Raw genomic sequence first — 24,512 nt, 5'->3', positions numbered from 1 at the left:
ACGTGTTAGTGAGCTGCAAGCGCTCACTATCCAAGAGCCATTCATCCAAATACATTCTAACAGGGTGGTGCTCCGCACTAACCCCAAATTCCTTCCAAAGGTGGTGTCACAGTTTCATATCAACCAAACTATTGACCTGCCTGCATTTTTCCAAAACCCACAAACGGTAGCAGAAAGAATGCTTCATACATTAGACGTTAGGAGGGCGCTAATGTACTACATTGACAGAACACAACCATTTAGGAAGACACAACAACTTTTTGTTGCCTTCTCCGCACAACACAAAGGCAACCCCATTTCCAAGCAGGAATAGCCAGATGGATTGTTAAATGCATTCAAATCTGTTATCAAAAGGCTAAACGCACTTTAACAATACCCCCAAGAGCGCACTCCACACGCAAATTGGGGGCCTCCATGGCTTTCCTGGGGAACATTCCTTTAGAAGACATTTGTAGAGCAGCCACATGGTCTACACCACACACATTTACCAAGCATTACTGCGTAGATGTGCATTCCAAACAGCAAGCAGCTGTGGGACAGGCTGTTCTCAAGACACTTTTTCAAGCTTCTGCAGCTGGCACGGGCAACCGCCCTTAATGGAGGGACTGCTGTGTATTCTATGCACTAGATATGAATTTAGCAGCCCACATGCCTCGAACTGAATATGCTACTTACCAGTATGCATTCTCCTAATCTGGCTGCTCCCATTCTACTTTGTGCCACACCAGAATCGACCCGTATCCCCTCCTAGTGAAGATTCTGTGCTAATGGTCGTTGTAGCAACGTATCTTTGCTTTCCACTATCACCATATTTATTCTGATCATTTATGTTCCAAGGAGTTGTATCACTTCCGGAAAGTAGGACTGGGTGCAGGTTCCCATGTCTCTGCGTCGACGTAAGGGGTGGTCTGCACCTTAAGTCACCTGGGATTATCCCATACATGGTTACCTGAAAAGCGGACTTGATTCTGCTTCTCAAACGAGATGTCTGTCACAACATATTATACATTGCCATCCCAACCTACTTATTTAGCAGTTTTGCTATTTACTATTATCTTAAAGATGCATGGAGTTTATGGGGAAGGTAATGACTGGTAGGTGTTGCTCACCAAAATGGGACTGTTACATGGTCCTGAAAAATGCCATAAAGTTCCATTATATGTGACAGTGCCAGACATGTTAGAATATCTGGTTTGTATGTGTTAGATTTCTATCCAACCTAGGCAAGGATGCTGTAGTAAACATGCTTATCTGAAAGAAACACATAGTGATAGATTCCTTGCCTTAGAATTACCCCCTGGCGTCAGACTAGATCCGAAAAGTTTTCGTCAGCAGTACGACTGCGCATCAGAAGGTGGCGTTATGCGGCTCTGTCTCCGTCATTGACGTCATGGTCGCCGAGATGACGTTGAAGCAGCTACTTAGACGCCGCCCTTGCGCGGTGATGTCAGTTCTTTCTTTTTCCGTGCCAGCAAGCGCGGATAGAGCGGTACCCCTAGTCACTTTTTGACTGATGTGGACACTGCACCGGAACGGTGTCGCTCGACGCCCATGGGGCCTTTCTACCCCTATGTCCAGCTTCCTTATTTTCGGCCTGTTCATCAGCCTTCGGAGGAAGGGGAGGACTGTGAGGCGTCGGAGGACCCTCTCACAGCTCAGTGTGATTTTGACCCGGACTGGGCAGAGGAATTGGGGGATGCCAGTGGTCTTGATACCTCTCCTGACCTTGACATTCTATCTCCTCCTACCGTGGCTACGGAGGAGGGTGCAACTTATGCTGTGGTTCTTGCTTAGGGCGGCCGAGGCTCTCCCCCTCCCTACAGTGGCTGTCAGGACTAACCTCCTGACAGAAGAGCTTCAGCCTGCGGCTACCTCTGCGGAGCCACTCCTGCCTTTTAATGATGCACTTTCAGATGTTCTTTTGAGCACCTGGTCCAGGCCCAACACAGGGGCTCCTATGTATAGGAATGTGGCCTGACGCCATCACCCTGCCCCGTGCGACCCCATTTTCCTTTCCAAACACCCCACCCCTGAGAGCTTGGTTGTCCAAGCCTCTGCGTCCCCAAGGCCATTCCCTTCCGCACCCCCTGACAGTGAATCCAAGAAACCGGAGCAGTCTGGTAAGAAAACGTTTTCTTCCGCCAGTTCAAGGCTGCTGTCTGTGAACACCGCATGCCACTTGGGCCGTTATTCCCACTCTGTAGGGGATCCGGTGGCGCAAGTGCTGCCTCAGTGTCCGAAGGAGGCCCGGACGGTGCTCTCACAAGCTATTGCTGAAGGGAGAGATGCAGCAAAGTTCACGATTCGTTGTGGCCTTGACACTGGCGGCTTGCTGGGTAGGGCAATTTCCACTACAGTGGTGCTCCGTCGCCACGCCTGGCTGAGGACTACTGGTTTCTCTGGGGATGTCCAGAACACCCTGATGGCCATGCCCTTTAATGGCGTTCGCCTTTTTGGCAACAAAGCATAGCGCTTTAAGGACTCTCAGGCTACGGCCAAGTCCTTGGGTCTTTTCGTCAAACGCCCTCCTCCGCCTTCTGCTTTTCGCTCCTTTCGTGGCCACGGAAGGGGCACCCGACACGTTCGCTTCAGAACCACAGGCCTGTGCAGCAGCAATCTCAGCGCGGCCATGGACATGGAACTGCTGAGGTGGGTCAGGGGGCCAGTGGGCGGGTCAGTCCACCTCCACTCCGGCCACCACTGCCTCCAAACCTTCCTAGTACAGTCTTTCAGGCCCATCAAACGCCAGTGGGCGGCAGGATTTGCCAACACCTCCCCCACTGGCACACTATCACTTCGGACAAGTGGTTTTTACAAATAGTCCAAAGGGGCTACTCCCTCCACTTCGAGACTATCCCTCCAGCCATGCCACCTCAGTACCACTGCCTTCTTGGCCAAGTGGGCCATTGAGCGCGTTCCTGCCCCAGAAGTAGGACGTGATTGTTATTCCAACTACTTTCTAGTGCCCAAGGAGGACAAAATCCTGCGTCCTAGCTTGGACCTCAGGGGCATTGATTGCTTCCTCCGGAAAGAGAAGTTCAAGATGTTAACTCTGGCTCAGCTCTTATTTTCCCTCGACCCTGGATACTGGAAGGTAGCGTTGGACCTGCAGGACGCTTATTTCAACATTCCCGTCCTGCCGGCCCACCGGCGTTATCTGCGGTTCACAGTGGGCCACAAGCACTTTCAGTTTACCGTGCTCCCCTTTGGCCTTACCAGCTCCTCTCGGGTGTTCACGAAAGTGATGGTGGTGGTCGCAGCTCATCTGCGCAGATCAGGGGTTCTAGTCTTCCCCTATCTCGACGACTGGCTGTTGACTGCGGGCTCGTCCCAGACAGTCGTCTCCCACCTCCAGACTACAGCCGACCTCCTGCATTTGCTGTGGTTCTCCATCAATGTGCAGAAGTCGCACCTGATTCCTTCACAGAAGCTCCTCTTCATCGGAGCGGTTCTGGGTACGACCCACTTTCGGGTCTATCCTCCCGAACTGCGAGTCCAGGCTACGATTCCGATCTTTCAGCCTCTATCCTGGATTTCGGTCAGGATGACCCTGAGGCTGCTGTGCCTCATAGCCTCCTGCTGGTCACTAATGCCAGATGGCATATGCAGGCTCTGTAGTGGGACCTGAAGTTCCAGTGGGCGCAGCATATGGGGAACCTGTCCGATTACATCCAGATCTCAGAGGGCACTGCTGCAGTGGTGGCTCACGAACCAGAATTGGGTCAATGGCAGATCCCTCTCCCTACCCCAACCGGAGCACACAGTGGTGACAGATGCTTCCCTCCTGGGATTGGGGGGGACCACATGGGAGAGACGGAGATCAGAGGCCTCTGGTCTCCGGCGGAGTCCAGGCTCCATATCAACCTTCAGGCGATCTGACTTGCACTGAAGACATTCCTTCCCTCTGTCAAGGGGAGAATAGTGTAGGTGTTCACGGCCAACACCACCGCCATGTGGTACTGAAACAAACGGGGCATGTGGGGTTGTGGACCCTATGTGAGGAGGCTCTGTGCCTCTGGACCTGACTGAAACAGCAGGGCATTTCCCTGGTGGTTCAACACCTGGCAGGTTCACTGAACACCAGGACGGATAAACTCGGCAGCAGGTGCATGATGGATCACGAATGGCGTCTTCACTCTGACGTGGCGCAAGGTCTCTTTCGACAGTGGGGAGAGCCTTGCTTAGATCTATTCGCCATCTAAGGGAATTTCCAAAGCGGCACTCGCTTGGCGGCGCTTTTCGTCGCAAGTGGAGTTGGGGTCTGCTGTACACCTTTCCGCCTATACCACTGCTACCGAGAGCGCTGAAGAAGATCAAAGCGGTACAAAAGGGGGTGGTGATGGACGGAGCATCTGAACCAATCAAACACTCACACTCAGTCAACAGATCTGGGTTTAATCCATCACCGTTCTTTAGCCCACTCTGCCACCCCAGTTCAGACATGGCCATATGCAAATCAGTCTCACCCTGTGCCTCATGGGAACAGTCCAGCCCGAACTGCCAAGCCATGCCTTCCCTGGACCGGAAACAAGCTTCCTAGGACCGGTTTCTGGCCTTACAGCCGTCTTCAGCCAGGCTTGCTTGAATCCAGTGGCAAAGTGAGCAAGGGACTCCCGCCTGAGCATACCCTGCCAACTTATGGCGAACAAAGCGGTACAAAAGGGGGTGGTGATGGACGGAGCATCTGAACCAATCAAACACTCACACCCAGTCCACTCCTGCCTTTTAATGATGCACTTTCAGATGTTCTTTTGAGCACCTGGTCCAGGCCCAACACAGGGGCTCCTATGGCTAGGAATGTGGCCCGACGCCATCACCCTGCCCCGTACGATCCCATTTTCCTTTCCAAACACCCCACCCCTGAGAGCTTGGTTGTCCAAGCCTCTGCGTCCCCAAGGCCATTCCCTTCCGCACCCCCTGACAGTGAATCCAAAAAACCGGAGCAGTCTGGTAAGAAAACGTTTTCTTCCGCCAGTTCAAGGCTGCTGTCTGTGAACACCGCATGCCACTTGGGCCGTTATTCCCACTCTGTAGGGGATCCGGTGGCGCAAGTGCTGCCTCAGTGTCCGAAGGAGGCCCGGACGGTGCTCTCTCAAGCTATTGCTGAAGGGAGAGATGCAGCAAAGTTCACGATTCGTTGTGGCCTTGACACCGGCGGCTTGCTGGGTAGGGCAATTTCCACTACAGTGGTGCTCCGTCGCCACGCCTGGCTGAGGACTACTGGTTTCTCTGGGGATGTCCAGAACACCCTGATGGCCATGCCCTTTAATGGCGTTCGCCTTTTTGGCAACAAAGCATAGCGCTTTAAGGACTCTCAGGCTACGGCCAAGTCCTTGGGTCTTTTCGTCAAACGCCCTCCTCCGCCTTCTGCTTTTCGCTCCTTTCGTGGCCACGGAAGGGGCACCCGACACGTTCGCTTCAGAACCACAGGCCTGTGCAGCAGCAATCTCAGCGCGGCCATGGACATGGAACTGCTGAGGTGGGTCAGGGGGCCAGTGGGCGGGTCAGTCCACCTCCACTCCGGCCACCACTGCCTCCAAACCTTCCTAGTACAGTCTTTCAGGCCCATCAAACGCCAGTGGGCGGCAGGATTTGCCAACACCTCCCCCACTGGCACACTATCACTTCGGACAAGTGGTTTTTACAAATAGTCCAAAGGGGCTACTCCCTCCACTTCGAGACTATCCCTCCAGCCATGCCACCTCAGTACCACTGCCTTCTTGGCCAAGTGGGCCATTGAGCGCGTTCCTGCCCCAGAAGTAGGACGTGATTGTTATTCCAACTACTTTCTAGTGCCCAAGGAGGACAAAATCCTGCGTCCTAGCTTGGACCTCAGGGGCATTGATTGCTTCCTCCGGAAAGAGAAGTTCAAGATGTTAACTCTGGCTCAGCTCTTATTTGCCCTCGACCCTGGATACTGGAAGGTAGCGTTGGACCTGCAGGACGCTTATTTCAACATTCCCGTCCTGCCGGCCCACCGGCGTTATCTGCGGTTCACAGTGGGCCACAAGCACTTTCAGTTTACCGTGCTCCCCTTTGGCCTTACCAGCTCCTCTCGGGTGTTCACGAAAGTGATGGCGGTCGTCGCAGCTCATCTGCGCAGATCAGGGGTTCTAGTCTTCCCCTATCTCGACGACTGGCTGTTGACTGCGGGCTCGTCCCAGACAGTCGTCTCCCACCTCCAGACTACAGCCGACCTCCTGCATTTGCTGTGGTTCTCCATCAATGTGCAGAAGTCGCACCTGATTCCTTCACAGAAGCTCCTCTTCATCGGAGCGGTTCTGGGTACGACCCACTTTCGGGTCTATCCTCCCGAACTGCGAGTCCAGGCTACGATTCCGATCTTTCAGCCTCTATCCTGGGTTTCGGTCAGGATGACCCTGAGGCTGCTGTGCCTCATAGCCTCCTGCTGGTCACTAATGCCAGATGGCATATGCAGGCTCTGTAGTGGGACCTGAAGTTCCAGTGGGCGCAGCATATGGGGAACCTGTCCGATTACATCCAGATCTCAGAGGGCACTGCTGCAGTGGTGGCTCACGAACCAGAATTGGGTCAATGGCAGATCCCTCTCCCTACCCCAACCGGAGCACACAGTGGTGACAGATGCTTCCCTCCTGGGATGGGGGGGGGCCACATGGGAGAGACGGAGATCAGAGGCCTCTGGTCTCCGGCAGAGTCCAGGCTCCATATCAACCTTCAGGCGATCTGACTTGCACTGAAGACATTCCTTCCCTCTGTCAAGGGGAGAATAGTGTAGGTGTTCACGGCCAACACCACCGCCATGTGGTACTGAAACAAACAGGGCATGTGGGGTTGTGGACCCTATGTGAGGAGGCTCTGTGCCTCTGGACCTGACTGAAACAGCAGGGCATTTCCCTGGTGGTTCAACACCTGGCAGGTTCACTGAACACCAGGACGGATAAACTCGGCAGCAGGTGCATGATGGATCACGAATGGCGTCTTCACTCTGACGTGGCGCAAGGTCTCTTTCGACAGTGGGGAGAGCCTTGCTTAGATCTATTCGCCATCGAAGGGAATTTCCAAAGCGGCACTCGCTTGGCGGCGCTTTTCGTCGCAAGTGGAGTTGGGGTCTGCTGTACACCTTTCCGCCTATACCACTGCTACCGAGAGCGCTGAAGAAGATCAAAGCGGTACAAAAGGGGGTGGTGATGGACGGAGCATCTGAACCAATCAAACACTCACACTCAGTCAACAGATCTGGGTTTAATCCATCACCGTTCTTTAGCTCAGTCTGACCCTGTGCCTCATGGGAACAGTCAAGCCCGAACTGCCAAGCCATGCCTTCCCAGGTCCGGAAACAAGCTTCCTAGGACCGGTTTCTGGCATTACAGCCGTCTTCAGCCAGGCTTGCTTGAATCCAGTGGCAAAGTGAGCAAAGGACTCACGTCTGAGCATACCCTGCCAACTTATGGCGAACAAAGCGGTACAAAAGGGGGTGGTGATGGACGGAGCATCTGAACCAATCAAACACTCACACCCAGTCAACAGATCTGGGTTTAATCCATCACCGTTCTTTAGCCCACTCTGCCACCCCAGTTCAGACATGGCCATATGCAAATCAGTCTGACCCAGTGCCTCATGGGAACAGTCCAGCCCGAACTGCCAAGCCATGCCTTCCCTGGACCGGAAACAAGCTTCCTAGGACCGGTTTCTGGCATTACAGCCGTCTTCAGCCAGGCTTGCTTGAATCCAGTGGCAAAGTGAGCAAGGGACTCACGTCTGAGCATACCCTGCAAACTTATGGCGAAAAAAGCAGTACAACAGGGCCCCAAGTCATTCTTGTGGCTCCAGACTGGGCTCGAAGAGTTTTGTATCCCGAGCTACTCAGTATGACAATCAATCCCCTGATCCGACTGCCTCTTCGGGAGGAACTTCTGTCGCAGCAGCGGGGGATGTCCTCCACCTGAACCTGTCTAGTCTCCACCTCTTTGCGTGGAGATTGAGCGGCGGCAGTTGATTCCTTTTGACTTGCCTCCTGAAGTCTGTGATGTCATTCTGGCAGCCAGACGCCCCTCCACTAAGTTGGTATACGCCTGCAGGTGGAACAAATTTGCCCTTTCTGCCCCTCTTTCAGAAGTCCTACTGTTCCTCCTTTCTTTGGCCCAGCAGGGCTCTGCTTTGGGCACTATCTAGGGTACCTTTCTTCTATTTCTGCCTTTCTCAGGCTCCCTGATCTGTCCTCTCTTTTAAAGTCCCCTGTTGCAAATAGATTCCTCAAAGGCATTACTCATCTTTTCCCTCCTATTCCCTTCGTAATGGCACCATGGGATTTTAATCTGGTTCTCACATATTTAATGTGCTCTCTCTTTGAGCCTCCTCACAACTGTCCTCTTCGTTTGTTGACTTTGAAGATTGCTTTCCTGGTGGCCATCACTTCTGCTAGGAGAGTGAGTGAGCTCTAGGCTCTTTCTTTTAAACCTCCTTTTCTATCTGTCCATCCGGACAAGGTTGTGCTCAGAATGCGCCCATCCTTTCTGCCAAAGGTTGTCACTGCCTTTCACATCAGGCAGACCATCACCTTACCCACCTTCTTTCCACCTCCACATCCTTCCAGAGAGGAAGAGAGGCTCCACCGTCTGTACCCAAAACGTGCGCTCTCATTTTACCTAAATTGCACACAACTGTTCCCAGTGGATGACGAGCTCTTTGTTGGCTACGTTGGCACCAAGAATGGTTGGGCCGTACACAAGCTGACTATCTCCAGATGGGTCGTCTTGTGTATTAAAGCCTGTTATTCTCTGGCAAAGCAGGAGCCTCGGGTGGGGCTGCGCGCCCATTCCACCAGGGCGACGGCTGCCACTACGGCATTGGGACGGGGGTGTCCCCTTACAAGACATCTGTCAGGCAGCTAAGTGGGCCTTGCTGCACACTTTTACTAAGCACTACTGCCTGGACAGCCAAGTCCGGAGAGACGGCTTCTTTGGCCGTTCTGTTCTCCGAGATTACCGGGTGTGATCTTGGTTTGCAGACCCACCACCGGGGTTGGTATTGCTGGGGTATCTATTCTAAGGTAAGGAATCAATCACTGCGTTTCTTTCAGATGGACAAGTTACTTACCTTCGGTAACGATATATCTGTAAAATATTAGATAGATTCCTTATCGCCCACCCATCCTCCCGTTTCTGCAAACTGATTTCTAGGGTTACGGTCATCCCTTTCAGGGCCTTATAATAGTAATAATAATAATAATCCACATTTGTAAAGCGTGAAACAATCACTCGTAAGGGTCTGTAGGTGCTGGGGACCGTCGGGAAGATTAAGCAAGCTATTGCCCAGAGTCACATGGTGCTGGGCTAATCTGCCGCCGGCACCGGGGATCGAACCGTGATCCCCAGATTCCGGAGTCAGTCGCCCTGGCCGCGGCGCCAGTGGTCAGTATCTTGCATGTCTCTGCGTTCCTGGCGCAGAACGTCGTGTACACAACTGACAGCGTGCGAGGGCAGCGTCTAAGTAGCTGAAGCAGCGTCATCTCGGCGTCCACGACGCCAACGACTAACGCGGAGCCGCACAACGCCACCTTCCGATGCGCAGGGGTACTGCTGACGAAAACTTTCCGGATCCAGTCCGACGCCTGGGGGTAATTCTAAGGTAAGGAATCTATCACTAACTAATGTTTCTTACAGATATATTGTTACCGAAGGTAAGTAACTTGTTCGTTATATGATTGCATATGCATTCAAGTATGTTTAGCATTATTGCCAAGGATCGTGAGGAGGAAATGAAGAGATAGGTTATTATGAGTGGCTCTTGCTCATTTTTCCAACGAAATTTAAAAGGATTTAAATGCCTAGCCTTTTACCACCTTTTACATGGAACATGAACACTCTATTAAGTTAATTTTAATAATAATAAAAATACCAAGTTTGTAAAGCGCCTGGTTACACTAGAAACAGTGTGTCCCCGCGCTGTGTAGACTAGAGGGTCAGGCACGTGCTCAAACAATTCTGGTAGCGCCAAGAGTCGCGGAGAACTCCCGCCTATGTCGGACAAAGATGCGTTTTTAGTTTCAGCCTGAATCTCATCTCCGACGGTTCCATCCAAAGGTCTAATGGAAGCGCATTCCAGTGCTTACTGGCCAGGTACCTGAAAGAGCCACCCATCCTAGCACGATGGATACGAGGCACCTGGAAAAGCATACTTCCCCGGGATCTTAGCTGTCGGTTGGGCCGATATAGAGTTAGTAGGCTTTGAAGATAGACTGGGCCCTTACCCTGCGCAATACGGTGGACCAAACATAGTGTCTTAAACTTAAGGCGCTCACGGACCGGAAGCCAGTGCAGTTTAGCCAGCGCGCGGCTACCTGAAGACTTTCTAGAAAGGTTCAATACCAGCCTGGCCACCGCATTCTGAACACATTGCAGTCGGTGAACTCCTTTTTGGCTAAGGCCCACATACAATGCGTTGCCGTAGTCAAGGTGAGGCGTGACTGGAGTGTGAATCAGAATTTTCCTACTGGTTGCAGGGAGTAGATCCAGAGTTTTGCGCTTGCATTTTAGAATGCCGTAGCATTTGGCTGCTACCCGTCTGGTGTGATGTTCGAAGGACAGGTTCGTGTCTAATCTGAACCCGAGGTTCTTCACCTGTTCCAAGGGGCAAGGGGACGGCCCTAATTCGGGAGGCCACCATGCAGAGGACCAAATGGAGGGAGCTTTCCCTACCACAAGGAGCTCCGTTTTGCTTGCGTTGAGGTGTAAGCAATTGTTGTTCATCCATTCTGCTAATCTACCCAAACAAGTCGAGAAATTCGCTGCCGCCTCTTCGGGGGGCTGTGACAGTGTCACCACTAATTGGGTGTCATCAGCGTAGGACACTATCCACCCCAAAAGCTTCCACTAGCTTTGCCAAGGGTTCCATATACAGATTGAATAGGGTGGGGCTCAAAATAGAGCCTTGAGGAACCCCTTGTCTTAGTGCCCAAACCTCTGATTTATAGGGGGGGCACCAGACCTGATATTTTCTGTCAGTGAGGAACGCCTTCACCCATTCGTAGGCTGGACCCCCACTCCCTGCCTCCCTGAGTCATGCGAGCAGCATTGGGTGTGAGACGGTGTCGAATGCCGCGCTGAGATCTAATAGCAGTAGCGCGGCCGTCCGTCCCTCATCCACTCTCCTACGCAACAATTCAGTCGAGTAAAGCAGAGCGGATTTGGTACAGTGGTTCGCCCTGAAGCCTGATTGAGAGGGGTGCAGGAGTTGGCACTCTTCCATATATTTCACCAACTGTGCGTTTACGATTTTCTCCACTACTTTCGCACAGAAGGGAAGGAGAGAAATGGGGCGGAAATTGTCCAAGTGGGCTATGCCAAGATTAACTTTTTTTTAAATGGGAATGACCTGTGCTGTTTTCCAATCTTGTGGCACATAGCAAGCCTTAAAAGACAGCTCTGCCATATGACTAATATGGTTTATGAGAAGATCTGCCTGATTCCTAAAAATCTTAGGTTGGGCCGCATCTTTAGGAGAGCCAGACTTGATACTCTGGACTATCTTCAACAGCTCAGGGTTGCTTGGGACTGCGAACTGACAGAGGCCCAGATTCCTAGACCATCTCTCTTCCCTGGTGAGTTCCATGGAAGATCCAGTTGCTCCTATTGTAAAGGAGTTGTATATCGTTTCAACCTTTTGGACAAAAAAGTCAGCAATCGCCTCACAAGTCTCTTTCGAATGGATTTCTGGGGCTAGAGTCCTTCCCAGTGAAGTTAATTCCTTGTAAATACCAAAGAGCTCCTTAGTCGAGCACTCTGCTGCCGTAATTCTATTATTCAAAAATTCCCTTTTGGTCTTCCTAAGCAAACGATGATATTCTTTTATGCTATTCTTGTATTCCCCTTTAGCAGTTTCTTCATAATTTTTCCGCCAGGAGCGTTCTAAGCCTTTACACACGGATTTGGCCGCTTTTAACTCAGCGTTAAACCACTCTGCGGACTTTGCCACCCCTAAGTGGGGCCTTGGTCGTCCAAGATGCTGTTAGGTCAAGCGCTCCTATCAGCCATCTCTCATAGTCCTCCCAAGCCTCGTCCAGATTATCCCTCATAGGTGGACTGCTTGTTCTCAAGGCAAGTTCTAGCTCAGCTTGCTTAAGGTTCCCCCATTGCCTACGTTTATATATCATAGGCTTATTTAATCGGAGCTTCTTAGCCAGCCCTGTTATCGTAAACTGGACCAGGTAGTGCTCTGACCAAGTAACCTGACAAGGGGGCTAACCTCAATTCCCTCCCAGTTTGAAAAAACAGGGTCTGGAAGATGGCCCGCCTGATGGGTCGGCAGCCATGATTGTAGTTTCAGCTTGAGTAGTTCTAAGGAGGTGATTACTCCTAGGGCATCCCTATTATCTTCCTCCTCTAAATGAAGGTTGAGATCACCTAAAATGAGGAGCCTGCTATAGCGTAGCGCTGGCTGCGTGATCGTCTCAATCAGGCTCTCCGCAAATGGCGAGGGTGCCCCTGGTGGGCGGTATATCAGGTAGCCATTTATGGTCCGATCCGGCCCCCACTTAATTAAGAATGAGCCTGCTTTGCTATTTATAATACTGGCTGCTTCTAAGGTGCACTTGAGCTCTAGTTTGTGCACCTACGCAATCCCACCACCCCGCTGCTTGCTGCGGTGCAGCCTAATCATTCCATATTCATTAGGGAGTGCCTCCAGAATATCGGGTACCGACTCCTCGTCTAACCAGGTCTCAGTAAGAAAGAGTACCTCTGGTTGATGGTCTGTGAGGAGATCATAGATTTCCAACCTATGCTTCTTTAAGGAGCGGCAGTTAACCTGTATCATATTCAGAGCCCCCCTTATACTTGTGACCTCCTTCACCCCTAGGGTCATATTGACATACCTTACAGCACTGTGGCAGCCTATCCGCCCGCAATGCATGCTGACAGGCCTCCTCTATGGGAGGACAAAGTTGCTCAAGCTGCTTTTTGGAATATATAATTCTGCTGCGGTACTCAGATGATTTTCGAGCAGGGGTTTGGGCCCCTGCCCCCGGCCGGCCATGGACGGGCGCAGACGGGCTTGCCTTAGGCGCGCCACCGGCGCGCGGCCGCTGTCCACTCTGCATTAAGTAGGTGCAGGACGGCGAACGACTAGATCGCTACACCTCTTTCCAGGCAAGCCGGAAGTGTTGGTGTCCTCAACCCTCCGCACCAAACGCCCACAATGGACGCGCCGGACCGGGGCGGGAGGAATGCAAAGGTATAGTAATGCAGTTAGGCTATTTTAAAAACAAAGTGAACAGTTTTACAACATAATAGCAGTGCCAAATTTTAAAAATTGGTTCCGAGATCCCCCAGCGCTCCCGCGCTACCTCTACCTCTTTTCCAACCAAAATCAATTTTCGACCTCAAGTGCTTATCTGTAGTTGTCATTTTACTAGTAGTAATGTCACTCAGAAGGATTTGGTGAATTATTTCAATTTACAATTAAAGATCATTTTTAATGCGATAATTACAATTGAGGTTTCTTCTTTAGGATTTTTTATTTTTTTTTATTTTTTAACACTGTTGAAGTATCAGTGGTGTTCCCAACGTAACCATCTCCTTCAAAATATATAGATAGAATAAACTGTCAGAAAAAACTGTCTGACTTCATTGTTTATAGTTGTCAGGTTAAGAGGAGCGACATCACAATGAGTTAATTATTGTTGCTTTTAACCTCACTCAGCAGTGTGAGGTAAAAAGACTTGTGAGACTCTGTAAAACATTTACCTCGCATGAAAACAGTCTTCGGGTCTTTATTGCCAATGCATAATTAATGCACTGTTAGCAACTTTTGCAACTGTTCACTGGATCTCCTTAAATTTGCCAAGTATTTCTGTTTAGCTATTTAAGAACGTAAGCACAGTAAAGGAACACTGTTTTTTTGCAGCTAGCAACTTACACACATCTCTTTCCCCACGATTCTCAAGAAATATGTACCTGTAACAATAGATCTGCATATTTTGTTCATTGACTTCAACTAAGACCCAAAAATATATTTTAATAAAAGTATACTATAAGAGAATACTGTCAACCGTGTGGAACTTTGTAGCCATTGGTCAAATGTCCAATATTTCAATTCAGGACACCACTTTGGTCAACGCAAACATTTAAAATTTGGGGAAGACTAGGTACACTTCATAACCCAACCACTAAATGGTGGAATATGCAACAAAATGGATGCAATGCGGACTTTCACTCTTAATGAAATTCTTAAGGCCAAATATGGTGCTTAGAAATTGTTCAAGATTTGGTTCCTAGTCAAGCGGATTAGATAGCATGTCTAAAGCAATGCATTTCAGCAGCAAATGTTGCACACCATGGGCTTAAAAAGTTTAACCTTTCTATCTAAGCACACTCTTGAATGCCTTTATTTCATGTAGTGCTTTAAAGGATCGCCCTTATCCATGAAGGGTTTTGCAAGGTGCATTGCAATCTACATTCACCACAGTTACTGTAGAGCAAAGACCACCACACTGAGAAGAGTCATAACTGGCTCATTCATGCAGCTCGCCATACAAATTCGTCTTTGCAAGAGATTTTGAAGAAAACAGCTAAGAACCATTACTCCTTACACCTCTTTCACAAATTACCTGTGCATAATAGAAGTGTTTTTCTACATTGCCAGAGTCTAACATGGATTTCGAAGGAGATCCTATGGCCATCCCTCATTGTCTGATAGAAACAAAATAATGTGCATTGCTTACAGTGAATGTGGATTTTAGCAATGTTTTTTAAATTGTTAGGGCACTGTAAAGAGGATTTCCACATAGCCCTTTAATGAGTGATTTTTTTTCTTATAGCATGTACCAGTCTGTGGTGCATATTAATGCAGTATTCAAGAAGATCATGAAATCATGTGTAGATAGCATTCATCTCGTATGTCACTCAAGTTTGCATTTTACTCTCTTCCACCCCTCCCCCTTTCTCTGCCCCCTTCTCCCTGTCCCCTTTATCCACCTCCCAACCCTCCTCCGACTGCCATATTAGGATCAAACTCTGACAAGGATGGAATGCACCATACTGTGTCAAAGTACAGAGGTATCATAACACTGTACAGGCACCAGCAAGCTGCTTTTGCCATCACAAGTCGACGGGGTCCCACACCAAAAGCTGCAAAAAACCAAATGACAGACCTCTCATCAGGGAACAGTGGAAGCCTCTCTTCGGAACTTGATGAGGTACATCATTTCTATCATTTATTAATATGTATTTTTGTAATATATCCCCATTTCCTTGTGGATGGAGTTTAGCCACACATTATTATATAGTAAAGTCTGGTTTTTTAGGTCTCGCGTTGCGTACTGTGCACATGCGCAGTCGAGCTTGCGAGATTCTATGTTTTAGAGTGTACTTCACTAGCGAGGGTAAAGCCCCGCCCCTCTTCTCCATTAGGTGGCCTCCTTAACGGTGGCCAGCCATTGGTGAAGAGGTCCTAGTGACGTTCTTCTTTCTCTTTAAGCCCTTCCTTTTCAGACTGGGTTCCTTGACTTACTGCTGACGTAAAAGGTTTCTTAACTTCTTTATGGGTCCAGATGGCCCCATAAAGAAGATAAGGAACCAAGGATGTCCCAGCGCACTTTCCTGGACACCTTTCCTGCTCTAGAAAAGAACTCTGAAAGGAGCCAGTTCTGGTCGGGGATAAAAGCTGCATGTGTACAAAGTGCCTTCGCCCTCCTCTACTAATGTGTTGTTCCTTTCTTGTGCGAGTGTCTGCTTGAGGTTCCCATTGTCGCTAAAGATGATAGCGGGGTATGGCGAATCTGCATTTTGCATAAAATAAGCAGTCCTTTGGCCCCTCCTGCCGCTCCCGTTCCCTAGGGATCTGTTGTGAGACTGACTACAGTTGTTAGGGACGGGGCGCCTTCACAAATAGCTTGCTCATTTATACCGGTCAGGCAGCTCACACGTGTAGTCCATCGCAGGGCCATGGCTGTGTGTGTGTCTGGCTCTGTGTGTGTCTCTGGCTATGTGTGTGTGTCGTCTGGAAGAGATTAAGCTATTGGCATTGGAAATGACAATGCCATTTATTTATCTGTTTTTAAAACCAACACATACATACAAATGTTGTCATTTACAGTGCCAATAGCTCTAACTTTTGCACAGGCGAGACCGTTGCATTGTAAATGCTTGTTGTAGTTTTTCATTAAAAAAAAAAGTTTGCTGAATTTTGGGAGTAATGACTGGTACGAACATTTGGAGATTTAATTTTATTGCATAGGTATGATTTTACTTGAATTGGGATGTAATGTAGGAAGAAGCAATTTAGTTTGTAGGTAGAAATGTTATTTATATTTGGGGTTCCTTATGCGTTTATTATCACTCCATTAGAAATTGTGTGGATTACTCATGTATCAACTGCGGGATATCTTACTGCCCATAGTTTATTGGCCTTTAATGAAACACCTACTACAGTCCGTAATTTCAGTTCATGTGTGAAGCTTCTCGGTTTCTGTGTGAGACAAAGCCCAATTTTCCTTTCCTCCTTTACTATTAAATGTGAATATACAGTTTTCATAGCAGATGTCTGACAGGTTCAGGTGAAATCTCACCTGCTGTTAAAAATATCCAGTTTAATGGCCAAATGACAGAGTTGGATTTACCAGGATTCACAACAGGGATCTGCAAGTTGCGCTAATCTCTTTTGTAATACCCTTACCGTCTGAATTATATGTTCGAGGTATATGGGCTGCAGACCTCACACTATTGCATAGATCACCATCTGGTGGTGGGCCCAGATGATTACACTTTGTTTTTGTCTTGGAAGAATCTTTATCTGTTGGATGACTCCTCCCGTAGATCGTAGTGTGCATGGGCATCGACTCCATCTTCAGATTGTTTTTTCCCGCCATCGGGCTCGGATGTGTTTATCGTTCGGTCCCGTTACCGATCTCTTTTCGACTTCCAGAACTTCACATACCATCGGTATCGTCTTCGACAGCAATTCTAGTTAACCATGTCGAGGAAAGGCTTGCGCTTCTCGATTCCAGCGTTCGTCGGGGCCGTCGGGCCCAACTGCGCCATTTGGCCTTTGGCTAATGGAAAGAACACCCTTCAAGAAGTGCCCTCAGTGTGGACACAAATTCCCTCACACTGATCTTCATGAGGTTTGCAATCTGTGCTTGTCTCCTGAGCACGAGAGCCGAGACTGTGAGGTCTGCGCTTCGTTCCAGTCCAAGAAGACCATTAGGGATCGTCGAGCTCGAACATTACCTATCAAAAAAGGCTGTACTGGTCCATACAGACAATATGACGTCTATGTACTACATCCAAAAACTAGGAGGAACACACGCCGTACAGCTCTCCCGGCTGGTGCAGAGCATATGGAGGTGGGCCATTCCTCAAAATATCTTTGTTAGCAGAACATCTACCAGGAGTTCACAATCAAGTTGCAGATCTGTTAAGTCGTCAAAGACAATAGATACACAAGTGGGAATTTCATCTACAGGTTCTTCAACCATTCTTTCACAAGTGGGGACAACCAGAGATAGATCTGTTTGCCACACACCGCAACTCCAAATGCCCAAGCTTCGCCCCCAGATACCCACACCCATTGTCCAAAGTATATGCAGTATGGATGAGCTGGTCAAACAAATTTGCGTACGCTTTTCCACCTCTCCCGTTAATTCCATTAGTAGTATGCAAGCTACAGCAACAACCGTGGTACACCACACTTCTAGAGCTATCAGTAGTACCACATCAAAAATTTAAACCCACTCCACATCTACTCACACAGGACCATGGAGAGATCATGCATCCAGACCCAATGCAGCTCAATCTAGTGATTTGACTCCTGAGGTCTTAGAATTCGGATACCTCAATCTTCCGACTGATTGTATGAATGTCATAAAAGAAGCAAGGCGCCCCACCACTAGAGCATGATACGCAGCCAAGTGGAAAAGGTTTGTTGTGTATTGCACAAATAACATTAGCCCATTAGATGTTTCTATACAAAACATCATATGCTACCTACTCCATCTACAAAGATGTAATTTAGCGTACCCCTCAATCAGATTACATCTTGCTGCTATAGCAGCCTATCTGCAAAACAGACAACATTTGTCATTGTTTAGAGTACATGCCGTCAAAGCGTTTATGGAAGGATTAAAAAGTAGAATTCCTCCCAGAATACCACCCTCTCAGGTATGGAATTTAAATATTGTTCTCACTAGACTAATGGGTCCTCCATTTGAACCATTGCATAAGTGTGAGTTACAGTTCCTTACATGGAAAGTTGCATTTCTAGTTGCTATTACCTCACTCAGAAGAGTAAGTGAGATTCAGGCATTCACAATTCAAGAACCATTTATACAACTACATCACAACAAAGTGGTTCTTAAAACAAACCCTAAATTTCTGCCAAAGTCATTTCACCATTTCACCTCAACCAATCTATTGAGTTGCCAGTATTCTTTTCTCAACCACATACAGTTGCAGAAAGAGCTCTACACACATTAGATGTAAAAAGAGCACTACTATACTACGTTGATAGGAAAAAAACTGTTTCGTAAAACAAAACAACTGTTTGTGTCCTTTTCTCCTCCACACAAAGGCAATCCTATCTCAAAATCAGGCATTGCAAGGTGGATTGTTAAGTGTATTCAAATCTGTTACCAGAAAGCAAAACACACTCTATCCATTCCCCCTAGGGCTCATTCTACCCGTAAATTAGGGGCATCTATGGCATTCCTAGGAAATATACCATTTGATGATATATGTAAGGCAGCTACATGGTCTAGACCGCACACATTTACAAAACACTATTGTGCAAGCAAAACAACAAGCTACTGTGGGCCAGGCTGTACTCAAAACATTATTTCAAACTACTGCAACAGATACAGGTGGTCGCCGCTAAGGGAGAAAACTGCTGTGCAATCGATGCAATAGTGTGTGGTCTGCAGCCCATATGCCTCAACGGAAAATGCTACTTACCAGTATGCATCTGGCATGTAGGGCTGCAGAGCCACACTCGCCCACCCGCCTCCCCCGCTACATGTTGCTGTTCCAGTAATATCTTAATTAGATACACAATACATGGACATCCTTATCTATACTCATACAACTCCATCATTTGCCCAATAGCGAAAACATTCTGAAGATGGAGTCGATGCCCATGCGCACTACGATCTACGGGAGGAGTCATCCAACAGACAAAGACTCTTCCAAGGCATAAACAAACTGTAATCATCCGGGCCCACCACCAAATGGTGATCTATGCAATAGTGTGTGGTTCTGCAGCCCTACATGCCAAGAACAGATGCATACTGGTAAGTAGCATTTTCCTTTTTTGTTCTTCATCAGACAGCTAATTTACTGTGTGTAGCGTGCATCCCCTTATCACTACAATGAACATATAGCTACGAAACAGTTACTGTTCTATTATTTCCTTGTCCTCAAAGTATAGTATGCTAGAAGTTAAAAAAAAAAACTTTTTTCGATAGTGAAGTTTTCTGCCCATGTAACAAAGCTAAACCAATATGTGTCTGAGCCAGAGTTGCTTGCCGATGCAGTCTAATAAACTGAACCTCCGTACCTGTATCCTCTTTTTACACATGGTAGTGTTGCTGAATCTGGCAAGTAATATCAATTGTTATTAGGATCTTGCTTCATCTGAGTGCAAGGCTTACCTGGAATTGTACTTCATGATATGTAGAAATAAACAGACTTCTGCAAGAGTGGCATATAAGGTTAAAATAAAAACCTAGAATGTATTCCATGATTGCCAAGGAAGAAAAACACCTTGTGGTGCAGAGAATCATCTATAGACTGAATTGGAGATGTTTTATGTATTTTTCCTGTTTTGTGTGGTTGTCCATTGTATTTACAGAATTGAAAATGTGATGGTGGTCGTTTGCTGAATTTAATATTTTATCTGATATTCAGTCCGGATTCAATCTTTTAGAGGTCTGGTGGTGGGGAGCTGCCTAAAAGCATCTTTTGCATCCAGGCTTTTTAATCTCAATTCACTTCTACAGTTCTACCAGTCACTCAATGGAAAATGCAAAACAGGTTAGTGAAACTAAGACACCCCTCCAGGGGTGTAGAATGCCTATCATTTAACACCCAGTCCATATTGTTTGGGGTCAAGGGCAACAAGTGTTAATGTTTACTTTGTCCTATGGACAAGTAGGGCCAACCATCTAAAGTGCAAACTCTTTGGATGCCACTATACACTACAGAACTGTGAAAAGCCTGTCTGCCACTCAAGACATTTATGTGTATAGTATAGAGAAAGTGCCTATTTTGCATGGTTAGCCCCCACTTTTTGCCTCATTTTGATGTGGTTTCAAATGTAGTGCACCGGGTCCCTGCCAACCAGGTGCCGTAGCAGTGGTCCTTCCCTAAAACAAATTCCCAAATGAGTGCCTCTGCCCCCTGTAAGTCTCTAGTAACTGGTACACTGGGTACCTACGGCCTGACAGCTGAAGAGGATCCCTTGGGACCTCCGTCACTGGGACCATGCCACTTCCCTTTCAACCTGCATGCCCCTGTGAGGGAGAAAACCAAGTAGACAGGGCACCATGTCTGGGTGCCATGCCAGCTACACTGCCTGGCAGCACAGGTAAGTCACCCCTCTAGCAGGGCTCACAGCCCTAAGGCAGGGTTCACTATACTACAGGTGAGGGCATATCTGCATGAGCAGATACGCCCCTACAATATTGGGCACCATTTCCCAGTATTGTAAGTTCCAGTGAAGCCATAGAGAGTACGTGGGCCGGGAATTCGCCAACTACAGTTCCACAGCACCATGATGGCTTTACTGGATATTGGAGTGTTTGGTGCCAAACTTCTCCTTTCAATAAATCCACACTGTTGCCAGTGTGGGATTTATTTATTGTACCATGTACCCCAGATCTGCTCCCTCTATCCCTACCAACCCTGTTGTGGTCTCTGACCAGCTGTAGGCAGCCAGCCACTACCAGACTTTCTGGACCCCTGGGTGGAGAGCCACTCTGGGATCAGAAATAATGCACATCCTGGGCAGAGATCTCATGCCTCCCCCTCTAGGATGAGCCACTACTCGAAGAGGGAAGCTTCAAAGGCCTGCCGCCTTTGTAAGGCAGTTCGAGCTGGACTGTTCCCGTGAGACTGATTTGCATATGGCCATGTCTGAACTGGGGTGGCGGAGTGGGTTAAAGAACGGTGATGGATTAAACCCAGATCTGTTGACTGGGTGTGAGTGTTTGATTGGTTCAGATGCCCCGTCCATCACCACCCCCTTTTGTACCGCTTTGTTCGCCATAAGTTGGCAGGGTATGCTCAGACGTGAGTCCCTTGCTCACTTTGCCACTGGATTCAAGCAAGCCTGCCTGAAGACGGCTGTAATGCCATGAGTGTTTGATTGGTTCAGATGCTCCGTCCATCACCACCCCCTTTTGTACCGCCTTTGTAATGCGAGCAGGAAATGGCAGACCCTGGTTTACACCCCCACTTTGGGTGGGAAAATCCAAAAAGAAAGGTGGTGTGCCCACCTCTGTCAACCCCACCCCTAAGGTGGGGGGGGGAGTGAGGTGAAGCACACTTTTCAGTCCCTGCTATCTTAAGGATGGGGGACCCCTCCAATCAGGGCTCGGTCTATGCCTCCTTCCCACAGGAGGGTGGCATAATAGAGGTGAGGTGAGGTCCTTTTTGGCTCTACCTGCTACTCCGTTAAAACACCTCTTCAATGTAGTATTTTTGTGGCTCACTCAGACTTGGACCCCAGATCTCCGCCAACCTAAGAAGCATGACACCCACCCAGCAGCCAGAAGACAACTGCCTTGGCACCATCCCTACCGGTCTTTCTCCTGCTTTGACAACCTGCAATCGGTCTTGCAGCACAACCTCCAAAACCCTGGGAGGACTGTTGCCTTCAATAAAGACAGCGGACCTGTCCAGAAGTAACGGAATCCAAAGACTCCGGATCCAGGAATTTCCGGGACGGCAGCCCACTCTGCACCCGATGCCCACAGCCAGAGTCTGAGTGGCTCACCTGTGCAGTGAAGTCTTCCTGGTGATCCTGACCTAGTGTCCAGCGTTGACTGACCTCTCCTGCCCTCCACGGCGGCGCCTGCAGTGTGAATCCAGAGGCTCCCGCAAACCGGCTCCGGTAGGAAGATTCCGACATCCAAAGGCGCCCCTGGGCCTTGGTAAGCTGAACTGACTGTGCCCCTACAACCCCCTACATCCCACCTTGCAACTGCTGTTGGTCTTCCCGGGAGGAAAATCCGTGTTGAAAAGCAATGGGCGCCTGATGTCGAATTTGCACCCTGGACCTGGGTGCCCTGTGCCGCTGGTGGTGTATGTTTGGTGCTGCTTGGTACCACCCCCTACCCCCCCCCCACCCCCCCGAAGCTTGGACCCTCCAACCGATTGTCTCCATTGGAAAGCATTAGGTCGAATTCCGATTTAGACCTCTGCATCCGGCCGCCCCTTTGCTGTTGCCGGTGCAGTTTTTGTACCTACCTAACCGCTGGCCCTTGCTGACTTTTGGCTCAGAAGACTGAAATTGTAAGTTTGATACTCACCTGTTTAACCACAATATTGCTTTCCCCCTAGGACAACATTGGACAGTGAAAAATATATATTTTTAAACGCACCTACCTTATTGCAAAGACCGAGATCTTAAAGTACAAACAAAGTATAATTTAATAAAATTGGTGAGGATCTCCTTCTTGAGTCGTGTTTTTTTTATTGATCATGTGTGCGCAATAAATGTTCGGCTTAAGGCTGCTCGCCCACACTACAGTACTACCTCTAGGTTTGTTTATCTCCTTGCAGTTGTCATTACTGGCTTCTGGGTCAGTTTTGGAATCCACAGATCCTTTTGTGAGAAGGAAGCTTCCAGACAGTCTGAAGTCTCACCCACCCCTTGGGTATCTTCCAAGGTAGACTGGAGCAGTGACTTAAAGTATACCTGGGAAGGTGTTGTCGGTCCCACAGAAGTAGAGTACTGCACATATATTTCAGAGTGAAACATATACATATTACATAGAACAGGTTCCCTGCAGGAGCGTTAATAGAAAAAAATGGTTTATCTTGGTTTGGGAAGGGTACAAGCCTTAGCCCTTGTTATAAACCCGCCTTTTTTGTGTGGTCACCCCAGGTTTTTCACCTTTTGATGGCCATATATTTTTTCTCGCTTTAGAACTCTGTGCACCAGTGTTAGTGTCTGTGCTCCCCCTTTCAACATAGTTGAATTGACATACTCCTACATGATATACTTAACTTGCCCAAACGTCCCTAGTATATAGTTCAAAATGGCACAGGGCCTGGAAGTTAAATGCTATTAGTGGACTGCCGTACCTTTTGTGCTATCTGCTATAGTGTTAGGGCAGACACAACTTCAGGCCTACCATTGTAGCCTGACTGTAACAACACAAAACATGCACTGCAGCCTGTCAAAATAAACCCTTTTTGATGAGTGAAAACCTTCCTTTTAAATATTAGTAAGTCACCCCTGCCTTGGCCTTGTAGTACAGAAGTCAGGGTTGAAGGTATTTAAAAATAGTACATGCAGAAGTTTAATGTAAATATAATCCTACAATGACAAGCACCCAAAGCGGGTTTCAGTGGGCAAGCTTAACTGTCCTATGTGGACACCAAGATTACAGAATAACACGTGAATACCTCCTCTCTAGAATGGCACCAACTAGAAAAAAAGACAACTATTTTAATAGTTATTTAAAATCCAATTAATTGGTGAAGTCTGATTTTTAAAACATTTTTAGGAAATGTGAGTTACAAAGTTACCATTTATACATCTGAACTATCAGATGGCTAATTAACATATCCTCTGCCAGGTCCCTTCTAGCAATTAGCCTTTAATAGATGTGAAATTCCTCCCAGGAGTAAACAATAGCCGGGTGTTAATGGCCGATATGACTCCTCTGAACTCCGCAGAATATGCAGGCTAGGGTCTGGTAATCCTTTTGGACACTACAGGGTTAAATCCTACTTGACCATGTCTGATGGGTTCACATATAACACTTGGGGCACACTAGAAAAGGGAGAAAATAAGATGCCAAGACCATTCATGTGTAACCACTGTCTGGTTGCTGAATGAGCTTGGTTTTGTCCTACCAGACATCTGTCTTTGGTTAAGGTCTGGGTACAGTATGTGCACTTGTGTTGAAAATGTGCCCTTTTTGCAGGATCACCCCAGATTTTTTACCTTTTTGCTGAATCCTATTTTCTTCTGGCTATAGAACTCTGTGCATTTTGCCCCTGCTAACCTTTCAACGTGGTAAAATTGGTATACACCTGATTTGGTTTATTTAATTCGCTTATGTCAGTATACGGTATCAAGGGAGCCCATGGCCTGTACATTAAATGCTACCAGTGGTCTTCAGCACTCACTATACTGTCCACTGCAGTAGTACTCTAAAGCTTGTCTCCAGGCCTCGCACTGTATCCTGGCTGTGCAGGTTATGACTACAAATTCACGCTGGACATATAACCCCTTTTTGACAGGCCTAAAGCTTGCTTTTAATTATTTGCTAGTCATCCCTAAGTAGGCCTTGTTGCCCATAAGGCAGG

The 24,512-nt window shown here is 48.2% G+C and overlaps 1 protein-coding gene across 2 annotated transcripts in view; it reads left to right on the top strand.

The window, feature by feature from the left end:
- The window catches only part of BTAF1 (B-TFIID TATA-box binding protein associated factor 1), a 984,515-nt gene that overhangs the window by 580,131 nt on the left and 379,872 nt on the right, over window positions 1-24,512 (top strand). For both annotated transcript variants that reach the window (XM_078643429.1, XM_078643428.1), the window contains exon 21: window positions 14,985-15,175. In XM_078643429.1, the coding sequence (XP_078499555.1) occupies window positions 14,985-15,175 (191 nt within the window). The remainder of the gene's footprint in view (window positions 1-14,984; window positions 15,176-24,512) is intronic.

This window comes from Lissotriton helveticus, chromosome 5_1, assembly GCF_964261635.1.
Source record: "Lissotriton helveticus chromosome 5_1, aLisHel1.1, whole genome shotgun sequence".
NCBI classification, from domain to species: domain Eukaryota; kingdom Metazoa; phylum Chordata; class Amphibia; order Caudata; family Salamandridae; genus Lissotriton; species Lissotriton helveticus.
Note: the sequence above shows the minus strand (reverse complement) of the source record. Positions and strands in the feature narration are given on the sequence as shown.